General features: G+C 39.6%; 1 protein-coding gene across 6 annotated transcripts in view; it reads left to right on the top strand.

Moving 5' to 3' along the window:
- Window positions 1-26234, top strand: part of LOC140676500 (colorectal mutant cancer protein) — a 44267-nt gene that overhangs the window by 7165 nt on the left and 10868 nt on the right. For 2 of the 6 annotated variants that reach the window (XM_072911617.1, XM_072911620.1), the window contains exons 1-3: window positions 4960-5114; window positions 8209-8432; window positions 9146-9282. In XM_072911617.1, the coding sequence (XP_072767718.1) occupies window positions 4975-5114; window positions 8209-8432; window positions 9146-9282 (501 nt within the window). In that variant the 5' untranslated portion in view covers window positions 4960-4974. Of the gene's footprint in view, window positions 1-4959; window positions 5115-8208; window positions 8433-9145; window positions 9283-15931; window positions 16126-23548; window positions 24521-26234 lie in introns of those variants that run through there. The other 4 variants (XM_072911619.1, XM_072911618.1, XM_072911621.1 and 1 more) reach the window with 3 other exon arrangements.

Here is a 26234-nt window from a genome sequence, read left to right as displayed (position 1 = left end):
ACTGCGACATCTAACCGGATAATAAATGCAACGGATGACTTACCTGAGCTTGTTTGCACGCAACGAGGCACGAAAACATAGCGGGAGAAAATTTCTACGAAAGACTTTTCTGAAAGAAATACTGTGCTAGAGCCGCGCTCGAATCGATACCTCGACTCGTTCTCGAGGCTTCAGAAAAAAAAAAAAAAAAAAAAGCGACTCTCGCATATTTATCCGTATCGTATTCGATTTGCTTTTCAGAGAGCCGTAGGGAGAACGATAAGGACATTATTATATTAAAAAGTGACACGATATATTATAGCTATTTATAATTGTATTTTTCGCTGTATTCGTAACTCTTCTTTTTTATCTGTGCGTCCTGCGCGAAAATTGACCAATCACCAATCCTCGATAGCATGGCATTTTGCGGCGAAACCATTTCCACGGCCGACCATTTTTACGCGCGATTCGCGCTCGTAATTTCGTTACGCGCGGCAGCTTGCTCCTGTAGCCTCGTTTATCTCGCCTCACGGTTCGACTCGGCCGCGAAATAAATCTCGAAATCGTCCCGATCAGTTATCGTTATTTACGCTTCTCTCTTTCTGACCAGGGGAATGGGAGAGAATACATTTGTCGCCGTTGCACTGAAAATTTTCATTTGACGACGTCGTCATCGACGACTATCTCTTGTAAATTACAGTATCTTTGCTCTTCTCATGTTTCTGTTATCTCGAGGATGGAGACTAAATAAAGATAATGTACAAACTTTTACTTGTAATAATATGAGACAATAATTACAATAATAATTACGATTGCGGAAAATTTTAAATGTTGAATTTTTTTTTTTTTTTTTTTTTTTTTTTTTTGAGAGACATTGCATTATCTTTTATTGATATATTTTTTTTCTCCGAATAAAAAGTAACAAAGTGCGCGCGCGACGGGCAGACCTTCGCGAATTATTTTCGGAGCGCTGTAAATTTGATGACTCTCGGCGATCGATACGCCAATATCATAGCTGGCGACGTCAAGGTCTCGCGTCTCTCGTCGCCGTTGTAAATTATTAATATCAGTCAGAGATTCCGAGATTAACTGCATTATCGCGTGATCGCGACGTTAAAATTGACGGCCGTAAACTCCTCTCCGGACGTGTGAAATCTCGTGACTCTTGCAAAATTCCATCATGTAAGAAGATCGTATTTTTAACCCACCGACGACATGCGAAGGTCCGATGTCGGGGCAATCTCATAATCGGAGTAACGTGATTCCTCGCTAATTATCGCGAAATCTAAACCTCTCGAGAGACAGAGAGCGCTGACAAAGAGAGGGTCATTAAAAAGGGGAGATGGAGTGCTGCGAACGGATTCGTTAGAGAGAGCGAAGAGGGCCTCTCTTTCCGTTAAAAACCAGCGTTAAGTAACATCCCTCCTTCCTATCCCTTTTCCCTCCCTTGCTCCGTCGCTTGCAATTTTTTTTCTGGTCTTTTCTTTCCGTTTTTTTCTCGTTTTGTTTTTAATAGCGCCCGCGGGACGGTAGGCGAGACGAGAGACGAGAGCTCGTCTTTTTCCGAAAGGGCGGATTAGCCCTTTATAAGGTGGTGTAAGATTCTTTTTATATAACAGACTTTGAGGGATTGCCAGTCTCTCGATGCGAAATAGAGCGAGATACAATGAGACGACATCTCGCTTTTCGACGCGAGTTCCCTCGCGCAATCGCCGGTTTCTTTTCCGCTCGTTTCGCGCCAATCTTATATCTTTCATATCGCTTTCCTCGTGCGTGATAAAAAGAAAAATATCATTTCTCCTTTTTCAGACTCGTTTATCTCTTTATGTTTAACCTTATTCTTATTTCTATTAAGAGCTTTCTAAATTCGAAAGGTAAGATTTAATAATGATACCTACCTTCCATCTCTCTTTCTTCTCTTATGTAACCTCGACCTCAGACTTTGAAAGGTACACGTATCTGTAAAGGCCGTGAAAGGCCCTTTGGATTCTTCGGAGACATGCCAAAGGACATTACGACACGACGTAATAGGAAACTAATCGCGTTTCTTCCGCGCGCGTGGAAAGTTTTTTTTTCTGCGAATCTCACGCAGCAAAATCTCCGGAACAATGGTCTGGTATCAGGACAATCAGGTTTGAGAAGCGACATTTTAACGCGGGAAAAAGATCTTAGCCACGGTATTGTGTAGCACGGTTTCACATCTCTCAACAATGTATGCCGTATATTGGCATTGCGTATATACATAGAGTATTGCGCGTTGGCTTTTTAAATCGAGTATAGAACTTGCTCTCTCTCTCTCTCTCTCTCTCTGACAATAAAGTTTGCGGCGAATATCAAAGCTAGGTAATTTAGAACTCTTTATGGGAAAGAAAGCCAAAGCTTTTCATCAATTGTATTGAAATTCTGTAGTGGAATGCTAACTTTACAAGGCTGTATCATTTTCCGTCTCTCTGATATATTTCGGCCTTGAATTCTTTTGTTGGCTGCTTTTTCGGACTAACTCGTCTGTTTTTCTCTCTCTCTTTTTCCCCTTTCTTTCGCTTTCTACATACGTACTGTTTCACGAGCGATGATTAAAAGGCAGAAAGAGAAAGAGAGAGGAAGAGAGAGAATTCGCTGGATCGGAAAACGGAAAAGGACTGTAACGAGATCACGGCGTTACAGGTCGAGGCATGAAATTGAGTTTTGATCCAATCGCGCGCACCACGTCCAATATCGACACAAGCTCGTGTATGCTCTCAGAATTTTCTTCAAGGTCCGGAAAATCCTTTCGACGGTGTCCTCGGCTGATAATTTCAATCCATCCATCCGTCGCGCACAAATCACATTCTTCGTTTTCCTCTCATCTCCGCTTCATAATTTTCTTCACGTTTCAAATATGTATATACATATATACACAAACATGTGCGTTTGATTAGACGGCTTATTTCTTTAATCGAAACGTTTATTTGCGAAGAGAAAGATTAATCGCGCGAAAATTAATCCACTCTATTAAATCGTAATATTTTGAGAAATATACTGAAGGGCGAAAGGGTAAACTTATATGTAACACTTTGATGCCTCGCGTGGATAGAAACCACAGTGCGAATAGAAATTAAATAAAGCCTTTAAATTCACTTTTCTCATCAAACGGATAAACACACCGATGCCGATGATAAAGCACGTATTACAACGCAATCGTTTCCTACGTGGCGGCACGTTTACTGCACTCGTTGTGCAAATGGCGTCGAAGTGCCGTTTAATTGCCGTTTTGTAAATACACGACACGTATGCACTGTGTGCTTCGCAATCGGGTGTTTTACATTTTTTTTTTCCAGATAACGCTCGAATAAATTAATATGTTATGCATTGCGATAGAAAACATGCTCCGTGAACGTTGAATTATTCCATGCTCTCAACGTTTTTTTATTTCTCTCTCTTCTTTCTCTCTCTCTCTCTCTCTCTCTCATAATTATTAAAAAAAATGTCTTCACAATATGTTAAATAAAGAGAGAGTTTAATTATAAAAAAAACTGCAGTAAAGATTAACGAGAAAAACGATGATAAATAATAAATGCGTTATATCTGCAGAAGAGCAAGGCTAAATTTAGAGAATCGCAGAGAAAAATGATTTAGTGAAAGATAAAATATTTATAAAATTTTCTCACTATTGTGCAATAATCGATCTTTCATTATTTCAACAGTCTATAATTATTTTAAAAAAATAAAATATTAGAAAGAGTTTGATTATATGTGTAATTGTAAATAAAAATTAATTAAAAGTTAATAAAAATATATATTATAAAATTAATTATATAAATTAAAAATATATATATATATATATATATATATATATATATATTTAATTTTAGAGAAATTAGAAATAGGGATATATGTCAAGAATAAATTTTAATTAGAAAATTGCAAGAGAAAAACCTAATAAAAAGACTAGTAAAAAGGCTAATGAAATATTTATGAGCTTTTCTCTCGCTGTCGTAATGATCATCGCTCATTCCGACTAGTGTGCAAACGATTTCTTCATGGGAAAGGTGACCCAAGGAGACAGAGAGAGAGATAGATAGAGAAAGAGAAAGAGAAAGAGCGACGTATATGTGCATTTAAAATAAACTCGCGTGTCTGGCGTAAAACCGCACGTGCGACACGACGAATGGAACGCGATGGGACGAAAGTGACGTGCATTGCGGTGGGATTAAGTTGCATTTGTTTTTCACCCCGGCAACGATATATGGATAGACTTTTCTTTTGCTTTGCCTCTCAAACCGCAGCGCGAAATGCACATCTACTCACAGTGGCACTCGGTGCGTCGCAAGCGTCGCGGCGTTCGCGCGATCCATTCGCACAGACGGGATATTCTTCGTTAAGATTCTCTCCGTAATTGAATTTTAATAAACCTCGGAATCGCTGGAGGCCATCATCACTCTCTCTCTCTCTCTCTCTCTCTCTCTGATAATTATGAGAAGTTGATTTAATTTTGAAATGGCGCTAATGTTTAGAAAAGTGCTTCAACTCCATCATGATTTCTCATCTTTATCTCTTTCATTTTTTTAAAATTATATACTCTAAATATTCTACAAAGACTTTACATCCTTTGATTAAAAGTCTGGTAGATATTTATTATACGGAGTGTGTCCAAAATTGTGTACAATAACTGACAAGAAGTTAGTAAGTCGATAATGTATAAATAAAATATTTAATACGTTCTGTTTTCAGAAAAAATTTTAAAGATTGCAAAATTAATAAGAGAGAATCTTAAGCTTTCTCTTTTTAAATAATCTTTAAAATGCGTTGGACAGTTCTCTTGTGTTGTGTGTATGTCAACAATTTTATTTCGATTACCAAACGATTGCCAAACCACGTATAAAAAGTGATATTTATACTTTACAAATGTAATACGCACATTCTATCTCGTTATTTAGTTTGCTTGCTCATTATAAGCGGAGAGTCGATGGCAAAGTGCGACACGTGTCGCGTTAACTCAAAGTGAATTTGAAGTGAATGGTCATCAGTGGCGCGTGCAAGAAAAACGACAAGGGTGAAGAGCGAAGGAGGATGCAGCCGCTCAAACCTTGGGAAACTAGAACTCTGGAGAGGCTGTCCCGACATAGACACGGACACCGCGGAGTGTCTCTGCGACGGTACTGCACCAGAGCATAATCCTAAATTCGCTCTCTGTCTCTTCATTTCTATTAATAACACAACTTGCGAATGAACCGGCGCAGGATTATTTCGCGATGAGCGCTTTAAAAACTCGTTGAATGTGTGAAACGAAATTCGCGATAAAAGTTAATTCATTGATAGAACGCTAGAATCTTTATTCATTTAACAAGTTACAAAAATTCAATCGATGAGTGTTGGTGGACAAAAATCGTGAGTTTCTATCCAATAACTTTGACATCTTTGTTTAATTCAGATTTTGAACTCTTGTCTTTCTTACATATACAATATCTTTCCAGTCTCTAAGCAGTATGAACAATTAATTTTTAGAAATTTTCTAAGAATATTAGAAATTGTTTTTTTTAACATTTTACATGTTTTTACGGATATTCAATAATACATCAATAGTTTTAAATCAAGGTTATTTAGCTTTTTTTTTTTAACACGAGTTTCTACGCTTAGCAGAAAATAAGGATACGACATGTTGCTCCTCTGAAATAAAAAAAATAGTAAAACTTCGTCTAGTTTTATTCCGTGGATATTTTTGGAATACTGAACCTAAGTAATTAGAATTTAAAAAGTCATAATAATATTTAATATTTTTGGATCTTTAAGAAATGAAATAATTTCAAAATTAAAATATCTAATTTTAAAATGACTTTTTTGTTATTTATCAATTTTTTAAAATAAAATTAGATTTAGTATCCCGACAATATTCTATGGAATAAAACTAGATCGATTTTTTCATTTTTAGACAATTACACAAAAAGCAACGTATCGCTATGCATTTTTAAAAACGTTATGTGCGTATTAAGTAAAAAGAGTAATATTCAAAATTTTAAAATACTAATACACTGTTGTTTAAAGAATAATAAAAACATATGTAAATAAAAGCCAAAAAATTAATTTTTAATATTCATAAAAGAAATATTCTCAAAAATCATAAATTTCTTATACTGCCAAAGTAGACTGAGCCTTTAAAGAATTTCAGAATATATTATATAACTGTAATCAAAATTTGCTATTTAGTCGATAAAACTCGTTGACATAATCGTGTACATCAATTGTGTGAAACTCTCGAGTGCAACGCCCGCAAGTATCAATTAAACTTCCGATGCAGCCTCCGTTGCAGGACAAGCATTTATATAGCCGGAAGCGAGCTCGCGCCGCCGACGATGCTATAAACGTAATCCATTAATATCGCGCGCGATGGACGTCGCGGCGGCGCGCAAGGAGGGGACGTAATTAATGCGTGACGTTTAATTCGCGATGGTTGTCCCTAAACCGGCGACGCCATTGTTTCGACGGTGAGAGGGATAGAGATGGATATCTCGGGTTTCTGACCTCAGAATTGGCCCTAATAACCAGCGTTTCATATGAGCGTACACAATATCCGTGTGCTGTCTGTAAAAAATAAGAAATTTGAAACTAGTGTACTGTGTAGATAATCCACCGTAAAAGAAATTAATTTAAAATGCATTGTCAAAAACATATGTGCAGTATACAATTTGAATTTCCAAATTTATAATCTTTAATATTTGATAAGTATCAATTATTATATCCTCTAGTTTTTAAATATTCAGATTGTAATAACAGAGTCTATTTTCTAGAAAAATGTGTAAAAATCTGAAATTTTTGAGGACTTTTTTCTATTTTTGGATAAATCAGACAATTGTCATGAAATTTTATTGAGACTCGGGGGATTTTTTTTTTTTAAATTCTCTTTGTTGATAATTTTTTAATATTGTAAATAGTCAACAATCCGCCCATAAGTCAAAATTATTAATTATGTATTTAAAATATATTATAAATATAATATATATCTGTCTCGATTTCTTGAAACTTTAGTGGCTCTTTTTTTTCGTATGAGTTGAAAGCATTAGAAAAAATTGCAGCAAAAATTTTTTAAAATATTCTCTTTACCCTGGAATTTCGAATAAAAAGTCAGAGAATTGTTTTGCTAGATTTGAGTGGATACTCTGAATAAATAATTTGCGATCTTGCGATTTTTTTTTTTTCTTTTAGAATCACGCGACTGGCGTGTTGCGGTCGCAATTTTTATGTCTAGACGCGCGAAGGACGAAATCACGAGGCCGGCTGGTTTAACGATTTTCCGGGGGATATCTCACCGTAGCGGCAGACGGCTCTGTAACTGTTGAATCTTTAATTTTGTCCTGTCGACCTAGCGCCACTGGATGGTAACGGAACGAACGGTCCGCCGCGGATTCTCTCTCACAATCAGTCCCGTCGTTGGTTCGCGTGACGCGAATCGCGCTGTTCCTCGCTACGTCGCGACGCGACCGATAATCAAGAGTGACGGGCCTGCTCTCGTCCTTCCAGCCGGTAGACAATTATTTTGAGCATCGTAATGGACGTAGGAGCGATCGCGCGGATGATATGACAAGCGCCAGCGGCCGTCCCTTTTAATTAAATGAATCTCGACGGTATCGTTAAAATGAGAGAACACCTTAGAGAACGTCCCTCAGGTCCGTTTCCTGTGTACACGTCGGACAATCGGATGATCTTGTCCCGCCTTGCAAACGCGCACATCAATGGATTATTAAAATATATATTCTCCTTCGAATATATATATATATATATATATATATATATATATATATATATATATATTCGATAAGACAATTGTATACATGGCAAACCACGCGGTACCTTTCCACTTTTAACTGTTTCGTGTCTCATCTTGCCGCGCAATGTCTCGGTCTGATGTATGAATTATTCACGAGATGAATTATTCATTAGGAAGAGAGTACTTAGTCTTCGTAATACACATTTCGCTTAACATGCGACGGTTTGTTATTTGCGATTTCGCGTTAAACGCTCGAAACTCCACGCGATCACGGCAGTTACGAAGAATTTCTCTAAACATCTTCGACGTACATAAATTCAATCGAGGATATCATTCGGGATAGGATTTGTAATTCGACAATCAAATTCTATTCTCTATTTTTGATTTATTTTATAATGCATTTTACATTTTATTATGGTGCCTCCAGCTCCATCCTTTTCCCGTTCGACGAAGTATTCTTAAATGACCTTGTCTTGTGAACTTTTCAGCCAGGACCTATTGACGGTATGCCGGGAATTGAACCTCGAGAATTCGGTGGAGGAATTGATGAGGGAATTGGGCGCGGACGAGCAGGGTCGCATTTCCTATCAAGAGTTCCTTAGACGACGTCTGGCTCTAAGGCCGGAAATCGAGGCGCTCAGGGCCGGCAAACGGCGAAGCAGTCCGCATCACACGCCGGAATATCTGCCCACCAGTAGCGACAACAGCCTCGGTAAGAATTACGTATCGCTGGAATTTACACGACCTTCCTACGTGCGATAATAAATCTCTCGGCGCGCGCGCGCGGAGAGAACGGAAATTTCGCGAAAAGTAACAAGTACCATTTATATCCTCGCTCTCGCTGCCTCTCCGGGAATGTAAATGTCACGTTTGCTTATCAAAATATACAAAGTACCGCGGTATATTCCGTAACGGATATTATTTCCCAAGCTGTATCTGGCGTATGTCGCGTGTCGCGGGGAGCACGAACGCGCTACTTGCTCGAGATTCATGATCGATGAAACAATGAATGTGGGATGATCGCGGAAACACACCGCAGTAGCATTTGTAATATCCCGATTGCGTGGATACGATATCACGAAATCGATGAATGAATTGGAAATGGCAATCTAGGATATTGCGCCAGACGTTTCCATTTCTCGCACACAACTCGCCGTCGCCAATAGACGTAAAATTTCGTTACGTCACGTTGAACGAACGCGACTTGAGAAAAAAGAATAAAATGTCTGATTGTGTCTCACTTTATCGATACAAATTTTTGACACTATTGGTATAAATGATAGAGACATTTTTTCCCCTTTTCTATATTTATTCTTAAAAAATCTCAGAAGAATATCCGTTAAGTCACTTTAGTCATGTTTATTCATATTTCTTGTTGCTAAATGAAAGACTTCGTCACTAATACGCGCGTAATTTCTATTTCAGGAACCGTGTCGGGACGACATGAAAGTTGGGAATTCGACAGTGGTGCCCGTGATTTGTCGCCGGAACCTCATAGCCTTCAGAAGCTGGTGGAGGCAGCTGCCGGCGGAACCGGAAATATGCTGGATCTTGCGAATAAGGTAAGTCGCAACGATTTATCTTTCTCATTGAAACAACTATCGTTATTTGTATCTTTTGGTACCGGTCAGTCCTCTCTTGCAATGCAATGTATTAGATTCGTTATACATTTCGCGCGCCAGTCAGCTAATTGCTTGGAGAACATCTATCTCTTATATTTATTATGGAATTTATTATATTTGCACGTATCAATGGAAAAAAATTCACGGAACTAGATTGCATCTCGTACGTGCAATGCGTAATAATAAACGATACTTTTATGAAACTAAAAGGAAACCCATTCTTAAAAGCATGAAAATCCTCAGAGAATTTTCTTGTACCTAAAAAAGTCAGAGAATTCTCATGGAATTTTATTGACACTCAGGGAATTTTTTAAAAAATTCTTGATATTTTGCTCTTTATTGTAAATTATAAATATGTATATATCTCTGTTTATATATTTAGTATATTTAGTTTTAACACACAAAGTATTGAATACGTCGTAGTACATATTCTTTATTTTAATTTTTAATGACAATAATTGAAAAAAAAATATAAAAGTTAACATTTTTATCTTAACGAAAGCTATTCAATTTCTTTCAATACATTTGTAAATCTAATACTTGAAACGTAAATAGCTTTGCGTTTTTACTTCGTATGAGTAAAAAGTATTAAGCTAATTGTAAGTATAAAACCGCGGACGATAAAAAAAATTATTTTAGAAAATTGCGCTAAGAAATCTGTAAAATATTCTCTTTACTTGAAATTTTGAACAAAAATAACTAGAAGATCGGGGAAAGTTTTTACAAGGTTTGAGTGGACACCCCGAAAGCGAAGAGAAGTGCCGACAATATTTAAAGATATTGAAATCTGAAAGAAGATTGTATATCGAGCGATAAAACTTGAGATACACCCTGCTTGTTGATGCAGCATTCGCGCTGATGAAAAGTCAACGAGACGAGCAATTATCCAAGGCAAATTGTCTTTGCATGCCGATAATCCTCGGTTTGAGCGCACGTTCGTTTAACTCCTCCGTCTCTCGCGGCTCTCTATCATTTCCCTCTTCGTATCTCAGGTTCGCGCGCCTGGGAATTTCTTTGTCAGCCGCAATTAACCACCGATAGCACCGAGATGCGGTATGCCATCGAGGAAGCTGGCAAGACGTGCAATTTCTGCGCGCTCTTCGCTTTTCCTCGTCCAATCAGCAGGTTCGGTATCGAATTTACGAGGCATAGATTAACGCCCGTACGTCTCATTTATATGTTCTCTTTTCGAGTTTATCGCATTATAGAATATAATCGATTAAATTTAAAAGGCTCTTAAAGTACTATTATTAACGCGAATTATATTGAAAAACGATTATTGCGTAATGTCAAGTAGATATTAACTTGGCAATGGACAATTAAATCTCGACCGAATTTTCGCGTTTATATTCAAGGTGATGTGTATTTTTATTTCCTTGCGAGCTCTCACTTTCAAATTGCTATAACGATAAATAAAATTCCTGTTTCTCGGAGGCGTGTCATGGATCGATAACCGCAAGGTTCTAGTCTCTCGCTTTAGGAGCCAGAGAAAAAAGAGATACAGACGCCGCGCCGACCGAATTCCGAAGTTATCGCGAAGAACCTTTTCCTTCCTGCGTTTCGAGGAACGGAAACAGGGAGGATGCGGTTCGAGGAAGGAAAAAAGAAGCTCGTTGCTGCGTCGTTTGCTGCCTATAAATAACCATTATTACGCTCCGCATTACGGCATCGAAAGCGCGAGAAGAAGCTGCAGTAGATTTTGACTGCTCCGAGAATAAAGTGAAGGAAAGCGCGAGAAAACTTGTTTAAAAAATTTATTAAAACCTTACTTGTACTAGACGGAAAAAATATGCGTAGAGGGGAGTAACAACATCTTATATTTTAGTGCCATGACAACTCTCTCTCTCTCTCTCTCTCTCTCGACGCATTTGGAAATAAATATTTCATTCAATAACTCTTTCAACGGGCAGGCATTTGGATTTTAAGAGAAACTTCGCCGGCTAACTCGTCTCGGCTGATATTTTTCCTTCCTTTTATCACTCTCGTCTTGAGTGTGCGGAGGAAGCTTTCGTGTTACGACGCCTCACGGCGTCGGCGAGACTTCCGTTTCCTGGGAAAACGCAAATATGCAGCGCCTTAGGCTGTCCTTAGATTCGGCTATGCAGCGAGCAGTTTTCTCGCTCCATACCCCATACAACGCAAATTTCCATAGAAATGGAGAAGTCAGAAGAGAAGAGAGACAGAGAGATATCGGGTACAAACATAACAGCGATGTTAACTCCCTTTGTTACGCCTGCATGGAAATTGCTAGAGATGACTTATAGCATGATGGTACGATACGCTGACATTAACACAACACAGGTATTTGGATGCGTACAAGATTAATCCGTATCTACCGAGCTATGAGATGGTTGGTAGAGATTCAGACTGTATTTCGTGGAAAAATGCAGCTTATCCTACATGTCTGCAAAATATCTCACATGTGTGAGTTATTATTATAACAAGGATTATCTTCTCTCTCTCTCTCTCTCGCTCTCTTTCTTTCTTTTTCTCTGCGTTACTAAAGTAAGAATAAAATGCTACTAGAATCGAATAAAATAACACAGCGTTGAAGTACTACTATATAAGAAGACTTAAGAAAACCTTGAGAAAACTCTTTTTTTTTTTTTTTTTTTAGAATACACAGTAAGAGAGTAAAAGAATAATATTCTTACGCAACCGCGTTTAGATTTTTGTTCACTCTTGTCTGAAAAATGATTGCGAAGAAATTCGACAAAGATTTGATGACGGTCGTTGTTGCAATATCCCGGAGAGATGCTGTTAGTATTCTGTAATTGTAACAAAGTGCTCATAAAAAGAAGGAAAAGAAAGCGGGGCGACTACATAAGTCATATAAGTCGAGGATTCTACGGAAGGACAGATTATTATCAGAGCGTGTAAAGAAAGATGCGGGGCCGAAGGCCGAAGCCGACGGCCCCATAAAAATGAAGCCGGATAGGTGGTTGGTCCCGCACAAAGTAATAACGGCCGTGCAATAAGATTCCGTAATTTTTCCCTCGAACAATTGGCCTGTGCGAGCGATCCGAGCGCGCGATAATCCGTCTCGTCTCGAACGATGGGAAATATCGTCCTGCCGAGGACGATGTTTTTCTAGGGCGGCCGATCGTTATTTTCCATCGCGACGCCCACATCCTTTTTCCCGAGGATATTTACTTCCGTCCTCTCTTCGACGTCGTCGGTCTCGGGCCGCGAGAATTTCATACCACCTCGCCGTCTCCTCCTCCTCCCCTCGCTCGCTCGTCGAGTCTCCCTATGAATTCTCGTGATAGCGTTCGCGTGACGCAATAAACGCTACGCCGTAATAGTAGCGTAAGACGGGTTGAAATTGCATCAACAGGTGCGAGGTGGGTTTTGCGTGAGAACGAAGAGAAAAAAGTCTAGAGATCTTTCTGGAAAATTCATCTTTCGGACAAGAGTGATGGAAAAGAATCTCGTGTAGAAAGAAATTAAAATAACAAATTTAGAGAGCTATTATATTTTCTGATTTTTAAGTTATTGTTACACATTACGTAATCCAGTTCCTAATTTTTTTTATTACAGAGAGAACATAACCGTACTCAAAGGAAATTTTACAGTACAAATTACATGAAAAATATATTCTCTTTTATTTATTTTCAAGCTGAAATATAATGGAATTAAGATATTTATTATTAATATAAAAACTATGCTTGTACATCAAAATAATTATAATACTCTTTTGTAAAATATGATACATGTATAATATTATTGTGAATAATAATATTATGATGATTTTTTTCTTACATGTTAGTATATTACAAAAATTGTATTCTAATGTTCACTCTAATTTAAAAAATTGTAATTTTTACTCTAATATTTTCTCCGTTTACAGGCGTCTCCGTGATACTGTAAAAATATTTGTATGAAACGATCGCGCACAGAAAATTATGCTACCAATTATGCCAAGCATCTCGTTCGCTATCATGCGGCATATTTCGGATATCATGCTCCGTTTGGCGTGTCGACATCCATAATCGCGTGGCTCGTGCAAGCGTGAACAGCGAATGTAGAGATTGAAAATCAACGAATTCTTTCGGATACAAAGGCGAAGGCGGATATGTAGATGGCAAATGGCAATGCCTTGAGACCTGCAAAACCGGCAAACCCTCTTTACGGGAAGCCATCGTTGTCGTCGAGTCCGACCCTCCTCCCTTTTTCCATCTCCCCCTCTCGCGGAAGGAACGTCGCGCGTTAATCGAGAAATTAGTGAAGTTAATTAAGAAGCCGCACCCAGACCGTCTCGCCCACATAATTACACTAATACAATCGTGCGGCGTTTTTGCGTTCTCACTTTCGGTCCATCCTTTTTCCAGCATTCTCATCTTCGCCTCTTTTTGATCTCATCTCGCTCTCATAGTGCGTATACGGATTGTTTGCTTGCTAGAAAAACATGGAAAACCTGGAATTCTCAAAGATTTCTTTTATACCTGGAAAAAAATCAAGAAATTCTCATGAAATTTCATTCCTTAGGAAATTTTCTTTAAAAATTCTCTCTGATAATTTTACTTTTACACTGTAAGCAGTCAGTATTTTGAATATGCTATAAATATTCTTTATTGTAATAGAAACAAAAAAAAAAAAAAAAAAATGAAATGATGTTATGCAGAAATGAAAAAAATTTATCTTATGAGTGTCAGTTTTTTTCAGAAACATTTAAAAATGTAACACTTAAATGCTTATGTTTTTTTGTATACTAGAATATTTTAAGCGCGCGCGCGCGCCTTTTATTTTATGTATGTTTATATTATGTTATATAATTATTATTACGTATGTTAAAGTTAAGCGTTAAAGTTTCTTTTCCGCAATGCTAATTAATTGTTGAATATTTAATTTTAATATTTACGGTTGACTTTAAGAAACCATCCTTTTTTCTTTTTCTTTCTTTCTCTCTCTTTCTCTTTCTTTATTTAATATATATAATTATATCCCTTCTTCTTTTTTCTTCCATCTCTTTTTTTTTCTATTATATATTTTAGAAAATTGCATAAAAAAATCTTCAAAATTTATATTCTCTTTATCTGGAATTTTTAATAAAAATATTTGAAAAATTAGAGAGAATTTTTAGGAAATTCTTGACTAAACTTTAGTATAAAAATGTAGAGAATCGCAATATATTTATTTTCTCACATATTTAATCGCGATATATTTATTTTCTCATAAACTCGCGATGCATTTTATCATTATATTATTATATTCACGCCGAGGATTGATGACTCTTGCAGTCACGGGGCTGCATGATGAGATGGTTTGTCGCGGATACGAGCGTGAAACACCATCGCAAGAACGAACGATACCGCAACGGGACGTTTTTCCCCGCGCGACGTGCGTTCTAACGAGTTACACGAAAAAAAATTCCGAAGAGGAGGCGCTTGCGGTGATCTAATAATTTCTGCTTAAGTGTCGCTATTCGGTTTAACCGCTATACAGTAATCTTCTCGCGGCTGGTAACCGCGCGCGCGTAATAGTCACGTTCTCTCCTACCCTGTGATTATGTCAGCTGCGGGTTCTTGTCGCTTCTCACCTTTAAGGCCATTCCTTCTCAAGACTTAATGGACGCGTTTTATCTTAACCGTTCTATCTCGAATCTTCTCGTCGAACAAACAAAGCTTGCGCGGTTTCCGCTGTCTCGAAGCGACGCGCAATCGATACGGCGGGTTTATCCTTGAATACCGTATTCGTGTTTTTTCTATTCAGCAGAGAGAAAAATTGGAAGCCAGAGTAGAAATGTATGAGACATTTATTTTTGATATATGTACAAAAGGTAACTAACTGTATGTATTAAACGTTACACGTGTATCGCTAATAGATATTTTATTTTTAAACCTATTTTAAGATAACATCGCTCTTAAGCACTGTAAATGCACCGAATGTACATGCAATAGTCACGCAACAAGATAAGAGGACAAAAGAAACAGAGAGAGAGAGAGAGGAAAAAAACTTGAATCAAAATAGATATCTAGAATTATTAAGGATAATTGAAATGAGACACGACATGTAGGTGAACTTGAAACTTCTATATTCTAATTTGACGATGCAATTTAAGACTTAATAAAGAACTTTAATTATCGATAGCAGTTACCCTGATGATACACGTCACTAAGACATAATGTATAGGTCGCTTGATAACAAGACAGTGATCTTTGTTACGTACGAGTAATAATAAAAAGAAAAAGAGGGCTCTTGAATAAGATGACGAGTTACAGTTTGTCAGAAATTCCTCTCATCCAAGGTTGAAAGCATACAATTTGCAGTTAGGCACTTCTATCAAGTTAACCGGGTTTCACGCAGCGCTTAACGCGTTAAGCGAACGGGTCAGCGGGCGCTTTATTAGCCTCCCTTCTTCTTTCGCGAAACTTGCGGCAACTGCATTACCGTACCACCCACAACGGCACGGTATCATGCACCGTGAACGAGTGCGTTGCGGGGATAGATAACTGCAGAGGCGCCGGAGAGCTTTCGGTGCAACGAGCCGGATCGGCGGCGCTCGGTGGCTGTCGGTCGCCCTCGGCCCCGGTGCCTCCTCAAACACCTTCGGGGTGTATAGGAGAGGAACCGTACGGTGGTTCGGTAGTCCGGTTGTTCAGTCTGTCACTGAACGTCTTGGCGATCGCTCGCGTCGATCCGCTCTTCTCGGATTCGCCGTCGATTCGCGATGAGTTCGCGATGAGTTGGCCGCGCGAACAGTGATCGTATGCTAAACTCTCGGAATTTAGAGATCGATCGGGATTTTATCAGGATATATCGCGCGTGAGATACTATGTTCTTGTAAGACACTCCTTCGATAATTAAGTTTTCGACTCGCGTGACGTTCTGTCTAGACGCGAGACGTCAATCCAAATATTGTGTCTCGATTTGTCACCTCGTTCGTAAGATCGATAGAAGAGGGGATCGCATAGTTTTGCGAGGCGGAATTTTTTTTTCTGGGCCACACTAAGAATTGTGGCGTGTAAATTATTATTCCATTATTAAGACATTTCTCTGACAATTAAGTTTTTAATTCCCTTAATTCTCTCTCTCGATGCGAGACGTCGATCCAAATATTGCGTCTCGATTTGTCACCTCGTTCGTAAGATCGATAGAAGAGGGGATCGCATAGTTTTGCGAGGCGGAATTTTTTTTTCTGGGCCACACTAAGAATTGTGGCGTGTAAATTATTATTCCATTATTAAGACACTTCTCTGACAATTAAGTTTTTAATTCCCTTAATTCTCTCTCTCGATGCGAGACGTCGATCCAAATATTGCGTCTCGATTTGTCACCTCGTTCGTAAGATCGATAGAAGAGGGGATCGCATAGTTTTGCGAGGCGGAATTTTTTTTTCTGGGCCACACTAAGAATTGTGGCGTGTAAATTATTATTCCATTATTAAGACACTTCTCTGACAATTAAGTTTTTAATTCCCTTAATTCTCTTTCTCGATGCGAGACGTCGATCCAAGTATCGCGCGATTTGTCATCTCGTTTGTAAGATCGAGAGGACATGGCAAGTTTTAGGGTGATTTTTTTTTTTAAGTCGCGAGAATTATACCGTAGCTATATCTTACAGAATTGACCTCGTAAAAACAATCGATGCGAAAGCAATTACGGTACTAACGCGAATCGTGCTGGCGTGTATCGAACGTTATCATCCTATATGTACATATGTCGGTGTATAAATTGACTTGATGTAAACTTTTTCCGCCGCAGTACATTTGTAATCGTCGTTATACTTTTGCGTAAAGCTACATCGACCTTTCCTGCAAAAGAGGTTTCGCGTGTTATTCATCGCATTAACTTTTTTGGAATCGATTTTCTTTACGCACCCTCCGCGCTACTCAACGAGAATGTCGAGTTTAGAAAAAAGATAAAAAGTTGTTGACGGAATGGCGTTTACGACGGCTTTTACAACGTCCATAATCCGCGACGCAGTAATCGTAACCCTTACGCGGGTGTCCCACCCGCGTTCGAGGGGCGAGATTTACGAGCAACCGCGGCCGGATGGCCGTCCGACCGGAGTCGAGTAGTCACGTGCGTAAGTTTCGCCGGTTTAATTAGATGATAGGAAATCACGATTAATGGTACCGCCGTACTAATGAAACGCGGCCATTATTCAGCGCCGAGCGTTGACTTACGTTAAAGGGCGTGACAATTTGCATCAAGTAATTACTCCTATATAATTAAAATATAAGAATAAAGTTTTATCGAACACCATTGTCAAGCCGAGTCATTAGCGTATAAGGGGTGGTTCGCGAGTCCGTTACTTAATTACAGATTCGCGTAATAGAGATCGTAATATGTTCGTTGCGTGCGCGTAAAGTTTAACGTGACACCGGTAAAAGCGATATTATTCGAGAATGTTCATTTTACTACGCGTATACAGAGGCGAACGCGCGTTAATGACCGTTCCTCCATATTTCTTTGTAGAATAATTGACCTTAGCGAGCAAAAGTCAAAGTAGGCCTGTATTATGGCTAATGCATCGCTCGCTTTTCCGCGCGTTTCCCTTTTGCTCGGCTGGCACGCCGCCAAAAGAGGGATTAGAATTTCGGCAGAGGAGGGGAAAACAATGCGATTCATTTAACTTCCATTAAATCCGTGCGCCACCCAGTATGTACGCCGGCGCCGTCGTCCGTTTGTCCGTCCGACTAGAATAGGCTCTCGACTACTAGGAGATACCAGACTGTGTATGCGCCAAACTCTCTCCCGAAAGCTTCCTTCCCGTTCGCGTCATTATTCCGGCATCGATCAGCACTCTCGGGACGTGCATCCGTCTCTTGGATGCAGCGGTTGCTCTCAGATATATTAGCACGTCGCGACTGAGAAATTTATTAAAGTCGGATAAGGAAATTTAATAATCAAGAGTTTGTCGTAAAGTAAAATATTACGCCATCGAATCTTGTATTTTTCATACATGATATGATTACGGAATTATACAAAGTATCACTTTCACGTTAGTACTGAATGGTATATTTCTTTGTCAATTTTTTTCTAAATTAAACTCTTTTTCCACGAAAATATTCAATTCTCTCTCTCTCTTTATATGAAAAAATCAATTGATAATTTTTCACTAATTAGCCAATAAAAATAAGCAAGCTTTAAAAGAGCAAATAAATAACGGAATCATATTTTTCAATGAATTTTCAATAGATTCTACTTTTATAGAATTTTGAAATTGAAGCTTAATTATGAAGATATTTAGCATGTTTAAAAATGAAAACACACAAATGGCGAAAAATTATGAATATTCTCCATATTTTCATACATATTGTTAAATATTATTAAATATTTGACATATATTATTAAATAATATATCAGAATTAATTAAAATCTGCGGTAACGACTCTCTCATAAGAAGATAAAATATTCCAATATTGATCGCGGATAATAAAACGTCATTCGCGTATGTACACGCGCATCGAGTACATAGATGTGCCCGCGGAGATAGGCGACTCGTTCTCTGTTTTTGCTACATGTTGCCGAGCAATGTGCACGGTGACACATTTACGCCCGCGACGAGTATTCCATCGCGACGGTTCGCTTCTTACGTGATATAATGGCTCAAACCTGTGGTTACGCATCGCCGATTGCCATATCGTCAGATCATAAATTACTTGTACATTTATTCGATTATATCGAGAGATACCGTCAATCGTCCTTCGAACGGGATATCTAGCTCGTTCGCGGGGCAATCGAGAGGAAGGAATTCTCGTAACCGATTATGGCGGGGAAAGAATATGCTTTACAGATATACCTACGCGAAAAAATATGGAATCGCAAAAGTTTCCAAAATATTATAGACTGACAATGAGTCTCTCGATTTTACTGCGAAACTTCTCGTTGCACCCTTCGAAACTGCTGCCGTCGAAACCGTGTGCGTGACGCGTTTCACGAATGTGCACCTTGACCCTCGACACGTGAACGTGACCGCGTCCTCGCCACCGTTAAATTGGTCGCACGTGCCATTAATAATCGGCCATAAACGCAGCTCGCGCGCACGAAATGTTCGCTGTGACTTGTGCACAACGTGGTCTTTCTTTCTTTTTTTTTTTTTTTTTTTTTTTTTTATTTTATTTTTATTAGGAGAGTAAAACCGAACGTTGCCAGACGCGGCGAGAGATTTTCAGGGATCGGTAACGAGTTTAACAAACTAGTTTCCTCGCGAGGCATCGCCCTTTCTCTCCACGTTCTCCATCCGCGAGAAAGAGAGGGAAGCAGAGAGACAGCTGTCTCATGCTCGCGCACGTGCATACGTTTTTTCCCCTCCTTCTTGTTCCCTTCGAGGAAAAAAGGTTACAAGAATGCGCTACGGGAGAGACGGAAATTGGGAGATCCAATTGGGACAGCCAGAGAGATGAGGGAAGCTCTTTCTCTCTTCTCTTTAACTCTTTGATAGGTTTTTTGCAATCCGTTCGCTAAAGAGACTTCTCGCGAAACCACGCGAGCGTTGCGCAATTAAAGAAAGGCCGCTTCTTGTCGAGCCCTCGCTCGAAAGAAAAGGGCCACTTAAGCGGCACGATAAATGTACGCGGAACGCTCGTGTATTCAAATCGATTATACGCTCGCCTCTCGCCGAGAGAGGAGCGACAGGTCGTTTTATCCGCCTCTGCTAAAAGGAAAAAAAAAAAAAAAATAATTTGCATTGCCTTTATATCGAAATCGCAAAGGACACTTAAAACTCACACAAAAATCAAGTGCGTCGCGCATTAATTACGCACATCTCGTTTATCCAGACTTACACAAATATTGTCTGTTTTTGAAGATCACGCAACTCTAGAAACTCACAATTATCTTCGTTAATTTGTTTTTGCTACGATATATTAAAACACGCATATATGTATATTCGCCGGCATTTAATTACTGACAATCGCGGCGTAGCCGATTTGCACGTGCGCGAATTCATTCGTGTATGCACGTAAATTTGCCATTGTGCATGCAAATGGCGTGTCACGTACGCATACACCGTGTACTAATTACTCATATAATATCCGCCTGTCGCCGCCCCTTTGGGCAACCCCTGCCGCGACCTATGACCCGTATGCGTGAATCACGCAGCGATTACGCGCTTTTTCCGTCCCCTTTTTGTTGATTTTCACCATCAGCAGTGCGACATTTTTATCCTCGCCCCATGCGCTTTTACTTCACATTTCAAATGCAAATCATTCATCATTTCAATAGTTTTATTTAAAATTAAAATAAATCTCGAGACAAAATGAATAACAAATTAAATATAGAGAGAAACTAGTAGAGGTAGTAATAATAAAATTAATATACATATAGTAATATATATATTTAATCAGTTTATCAATTAATTATTTTAATTGATTATTTGAAGTATCTCTCAGAGAAATATGGATTTATAAAATTAATTCAGTATTTTGAATAGAATTGTAATTAATATACAAATTGAATTATAATTTTGAATATTATTTTACACATTTATATTCTGCTCCTCGAGTAAAATCTCGAAATAAGAATTGACGCATTCCATAAATACCTGCCGTACCTTCATTACTGCAATGCTAGTTTCTATGTTTAATTTTTCATTCATTTTTCGTCGAGTTTAAATATCGTTCTTAATTTCGGGAAATTTGTGCGCGATGAACACCGTTCAGCACTTTGCATTTTAAATTAGATCGTCTTTTTATACTTGGCAAGCTTGCAACTAGAACGAATTAACGTATCTATATACCGTGGGTTTGTTAAACTCATACTCTACGTCTACGTGTACTCGCATCCACGATACCGCTGATCGCCCGCAATTAGTGTCGTCGCCGGTCCGTTCTCCTAAATTCTCGCGGTCTTCTCGGCGTGCCGCCTCGAGCAATTAACTCGTTTAATTAATAGAGTCGCGCAGCTGATAAAAGCGGCGACTCCGCGACTCGTTATGCGTTCCATGGAATTCCGGAATTTCATCGTCGCGCATGATGATGATTTTTTTTATTTCCACGCGAGCCTCGCTGCGTTATGATAAGAACGTGTCTGCGAGCACGTATCACCCCCGCACTCCTCCTATATTATTTTTTTCTCTATTCCCTTTGGACGTAGATGTTTATATCTCGTAATGTAATTATTCAGGGTAATGTTGTATGAAATTATTAATCTATAGTCTTTTGCGTTCTCTCTCTTTTCAGAAATTTAAAATTGATTATTAATTGTTCCTAGCTTTTTGTCTGAAAATTTATTAATGAAATATGTATAAGCTAAAAGCTACGCACCTCTCTGCACCATTGAATTAATGATTGAAAAGTTTGCTCGTGGATGTTGCACACGTTGCGGTTGTCACAACGTGCGCGCAACGTGGGCTCGAATAGTTAAATAATAATTAAAGATTTTCTAGACCAAGGAGATGTTAGCGATTATTTTAAATGCAAACTCGATAACACACTTTGTGAATTCTCGTGGGTGTCGCGAGGACAAACAAGCGTGCGTGGGCAGTAGATGATTTATTAAATTCTCGTTTCTCTCGGCGATGTTTAAAAAGACTGTGTATTCGACGCCCACATTGTTTCGAGTTACATACTTTATAGTACTTTTGTTTTTAATTATTTTAAAAACTCCGCTAAATAATTGAGTGCTGAACCGTGCCGTTTTACGAGAGGAAAAGTACATAGAAATCTTTGGAAAAATTCTTATCGTGACGACCGATGAACGTTAATTTAGAACAGTGGATCGTTTACTTCATCCCTAGAAATTCGCTCCGAGTTTAATGAGCTCTGGCGCGAAGAAAGGGTTAATCGAGCTCACGGCGTTTCTTGCGAGCGGGGATTAAGGGCGGGGTTTCCGTATCTACTTTAGCCGTCGTTTAGGTGAGCACATTCGTCTTTTTAGTTTCAGTTTAATCGAACACCTCATCCGCGAAACGCGCGATCGCGAACGCGAATCATCTCGGTTGCAGATGGGAAATTTACGCAACATGTGCACGGATATTTTTGGGTCCGAAAGATTTATGCTCGGCCGTTCCGCCAACCATCGTCTCTCATCGGGAAGGCAACGAAGTGTAACGTCGAAATTAGGTTGCCACCACCCGAGCGGGAAGGGGTTGTTTTTCCAAAGGTTCCCCGCGAAGTCGCGAATTCTCGTCCGAAGGAAGGAATGTTTTCTCGTTGGCCCAGTATCGCTCGCGAGAGGAGACGTAACATAAACTGGTCACGTCGACGCCAAGTCTTGTACACGAAAGGGGGAAAAAGTGCGCATCGATCGCGCTCTGCTGCGGAAATATAGTTTCCGTGACGAGTAGATAAATCGCATTCAAACTTTAATGCGACGCGAACCGCGATGTATGCGTTTTAAAAAGCGCTGAATTTTTTACACATTTTTGAGGGATGACGTTTGATTGGTTTTTTTTTTTTTTTTTTTTTTTTTTTTTTAACCGTGAAAATTTGTAATTTCCTAAATAAATAATTGTTCGAGCTCTTTTTGTCTCTATTTCTTTCTCTTTGAAATATTATGTCATGGTTTTGCGGAACCACTAATGATTAATTAACGAACCTCCCTCGTGTCGTGACGAGCTCGTTAAATGTTTAAAAAAAAAAAGTACAACAACGGAAGAGTCCGGCAAAGTGAAAAGTCGGTTGAACCTTTTCGCGAATTCGTTAATTGCTACAATCTTTGTTAAAATCTTTAAATCAGATGTGAAAATTTACCATAAATATTACAAAGGAGAGAAAAAAAGCACATCATAAATCATAAATCTATATATATATATATATATATATACGCGCGCTTTTTAACTGGTTTAAAATTGATTCTCCGTGAATTTTTCCAATGCAAATTTAAAATCGGCGATTATTATTTATTGTATATACTATAGTCATTTGACTTGGTAAAATATAATATTTCGGAAACGAGTATCGATTTGGACGCCGGCTAACATTGTTAGACCATGCGCAAAGCCGTACCGTGGACTAGGAAGCGAGAAATGCTCGAAAAATATATGTAGCACCGAGAGTCGAAAATAGAAGTCGATCAATACCATGTGCGAAATGTTGTAGCATCGATGTAGCCCGTGTTGTTACGCGTAGCGTATCTATTCCATCGAATTCGCGACTCGTGGTTTACAACCTCCCGAAGGTGGTAAAACGAGATCCCATTCTGTAAACCCATTCTATAGTTTTATTCATAGAAGGAATCTTCGTCTCTCATTCTATCTCTCTTTCTCTCTATGTATATTCGAAAATATTTTATTCATGCGCATACATTGGCGAATGTAGAACGAACATATGGCACAGAGGTAGCGCGTTACACATACTTGGATCAAACGTTCGCATCGGATACGCACATTTGCCGCATTAACTGGCGAAACGGTGCGCATCCACCAGCGTATACCTCCGTTATACTACTACGTCGACCTCGTCGTCGGCACCATTCTCGGATAAACAAAGCGTTCGTTAAACATTCATCAACATCATTTCCTCCTCGCGTCTATCCAGCCACAGTGTCGGCCGGTGAATCCCGCTATAAAACTTGATCGAGCGAGTTCGGGATTACCGCAACATCCGCCGCGCGATCTCAGATGGGCGTGCTATAAACGGAAAGGAATAAATCGATCGAAAATAAATTAAACGAAAATCTCGACGAGAGCGAAGAAGAAGAAGAAGAAGAAGAAGAGGAGGAGGAGGAGGAGGAAGAGGAAGAAGGCAGCGGCTCCCTCATCGATCGTGTGCGCGATCGCCGGTCCGTGACGGTCCGGATCGCGATCGCTCGAGATTACATCGCACGGAACGGCGGAGGATGCCGCCTTCCTGAGGTGCCGGGTCGCCAGCAGCTCGCAGCTCTCGGAATTCAACGTGGCGGGTTTCGCGGTAGCCGTAAACAATGGCTCGGCGGAGCCGCGCTACTACGTGGATCACCTGCACCGGCAGCACGTGCAGCTGCAGCAGTCCCAGCTCCACCATCATCAGCAGCATCAACAACAGTTGCCGCGCTACCCGGTGCAGATGTTTTCCGGCCACGTGTCAGCCTTGCCCGCCAAGGAGGCCGTGCTGGAGTCGCCGCCGCGTCGCAGCGACCTCGTCTACGTTCACTGCGCGACCGCGGAGGACGAGGAGGCCGTCGATGACGAGGAGGACGAGCCCCGGGGACTCATCAGGTCTAGGTCATGGCTCTGTTGTCCCGGTGACCACCGATCCGATAAGACCGTGTCTATACAGGTCGAGGCCGATAGCAAGGATAAGCAAAATGCAGTAAGTTTTTCCGGCGCGATTTAAAAGAAACGATGAAGAGAATAAAGGACTAAATTCAAATAGAAAAGATAAATTTATGGTTTATGTTTACAGAATTTGTTAATATTCATTTTAATATTCATACATTATTGGCGAGATAATCTGATAATTAGTCGAGGATCCTAAAAAATGTTCATCTCATCGCATCGCTCATATTTATCGCCAAGACGTGCTGGAGCTGACTTCTTTCCACGCTCACATTCATGTGACATTCCTGTGCCTGTTGGCATGCGCCGCATCACAGGAAAACCTGTCAACGACTCGATAAGGCAGGCAGACTTTTCAGGCTTCCGCGGCTCTACAATCGCGTCCGCGCGCGACGATAAATCACCGTGCAACGGCCGTCAGTCATACACAAACGAAAACACAAAAGAACTTTTACTCGATAAATTGCACGTCAGTTGAGTAATGAGAGAGCCGGACAAATCTGACAGCGGCATATTTGCCTATTCGCAAATAATGAATTTCGCCAAAGTATTTGTCGCGATTGCGTCCGTGATCAATACTCACTGGAAATTTTATATCAATTTTACTATAGCCGGGAAAATATTTTTAAATTATCGTTACAACACATTACACAGTCGTCCATTCTTCAAGGATTGACTAAAGTTACGAGGACTTTGCGAGTTATCGCAGTCTGCTTAAGAAAACTCTTAAGAATTTTTAAGTTTGAAAAGTTCTCTTCACAAATGAAGAAAAATATCTTTGTACGATTTATGACGACACAAACTTTTATCATTCTTCATCTTATATAATTTCACCGTGATACGCGAGAGAGCAGATTAAACATATTTGTTCCACACTTCCACGTGGCAATATTTATGACGCGATCCCGGAACATCGCAACCTCTATTATTAGTGTCTCCAAGGAACTGCGTTTCACACGCACCCTCCGGTTTTTTCCAACAAATTTCTCCCTGGGCTAATCTCACAATTGAGAAAACTTACGTCGCTTCTTTCTTTCTCCTGGCAGAAAGCGTAACTTTGACGAAAATTACTTTGACATAATATCCGATAAAGAGGAGTTCGAGTGGAGTCAAAACGCTAGTTAAAGCGCAGTCTGATATACGCCAAGATGCTATCCGGACCACTTTTAGAGAAGATATATGAGCCACATTAAACGTGTAATTTAAGAAGTTGAGAAACGTCAGAAGCACCTTTACGGCGCGGATAAGATATTTTTGCGTTTTCGGAAGGTACGAATAGAATATATCTATTTTCATGCAGATGTAAAATTACTATTGAGATAATCTCGTCGCTTTTCATCTCGGGATTAGACGCTCTCGATATTTAAACACACACGGTGCATACACAAAAAGTGGAGACGATTTAATTTTATCATTGGCATTCGGATTTCACGAGAAATTAATCGGACGAGGCGGGATGGATTCTTCGTTGAAAACAAACGAGTCGTAGAATGAATCCTGGCGTCGAAATGATCGCTGTTGGAATCGCGATGGAAGGAATTTTGCGTGAAACTTCCGCGGAATTCCATGTTACGATCGCGGAAATGATCAGCGACGGCCTGAATGAGGATCAGGCCAAATGAGAATCCTCCTCTCCCCCCAGCTCCCTTCACTAATGGATCCTCGCTCATGCGTGGCTGGCAAAATACGCGCGAACCGTGAAACCCAACAATCTAATCGTCTACAGTACGTTCAATAGCGCGTGCATA

Source organism: Anoplolepis gracilipes, chromosome 2 (assembly GCF_047496725.1).
Source record: "Anoplolepis gracilipes chromosome 2, ASM4749672v1, whole genome shotgun sequence".
Classification (NCBI taxonomy): Eukaryota; Metazoa; Arthropoda; class Insecta; order Hymenoptera; family Formicidae; genus Anoplolepis; species Anoplolepis gracilipes.
Note: the sequence above shows the minus strand (reverse complement) of the source record. Positions and strands in the feature narration are given on the sequence as shown.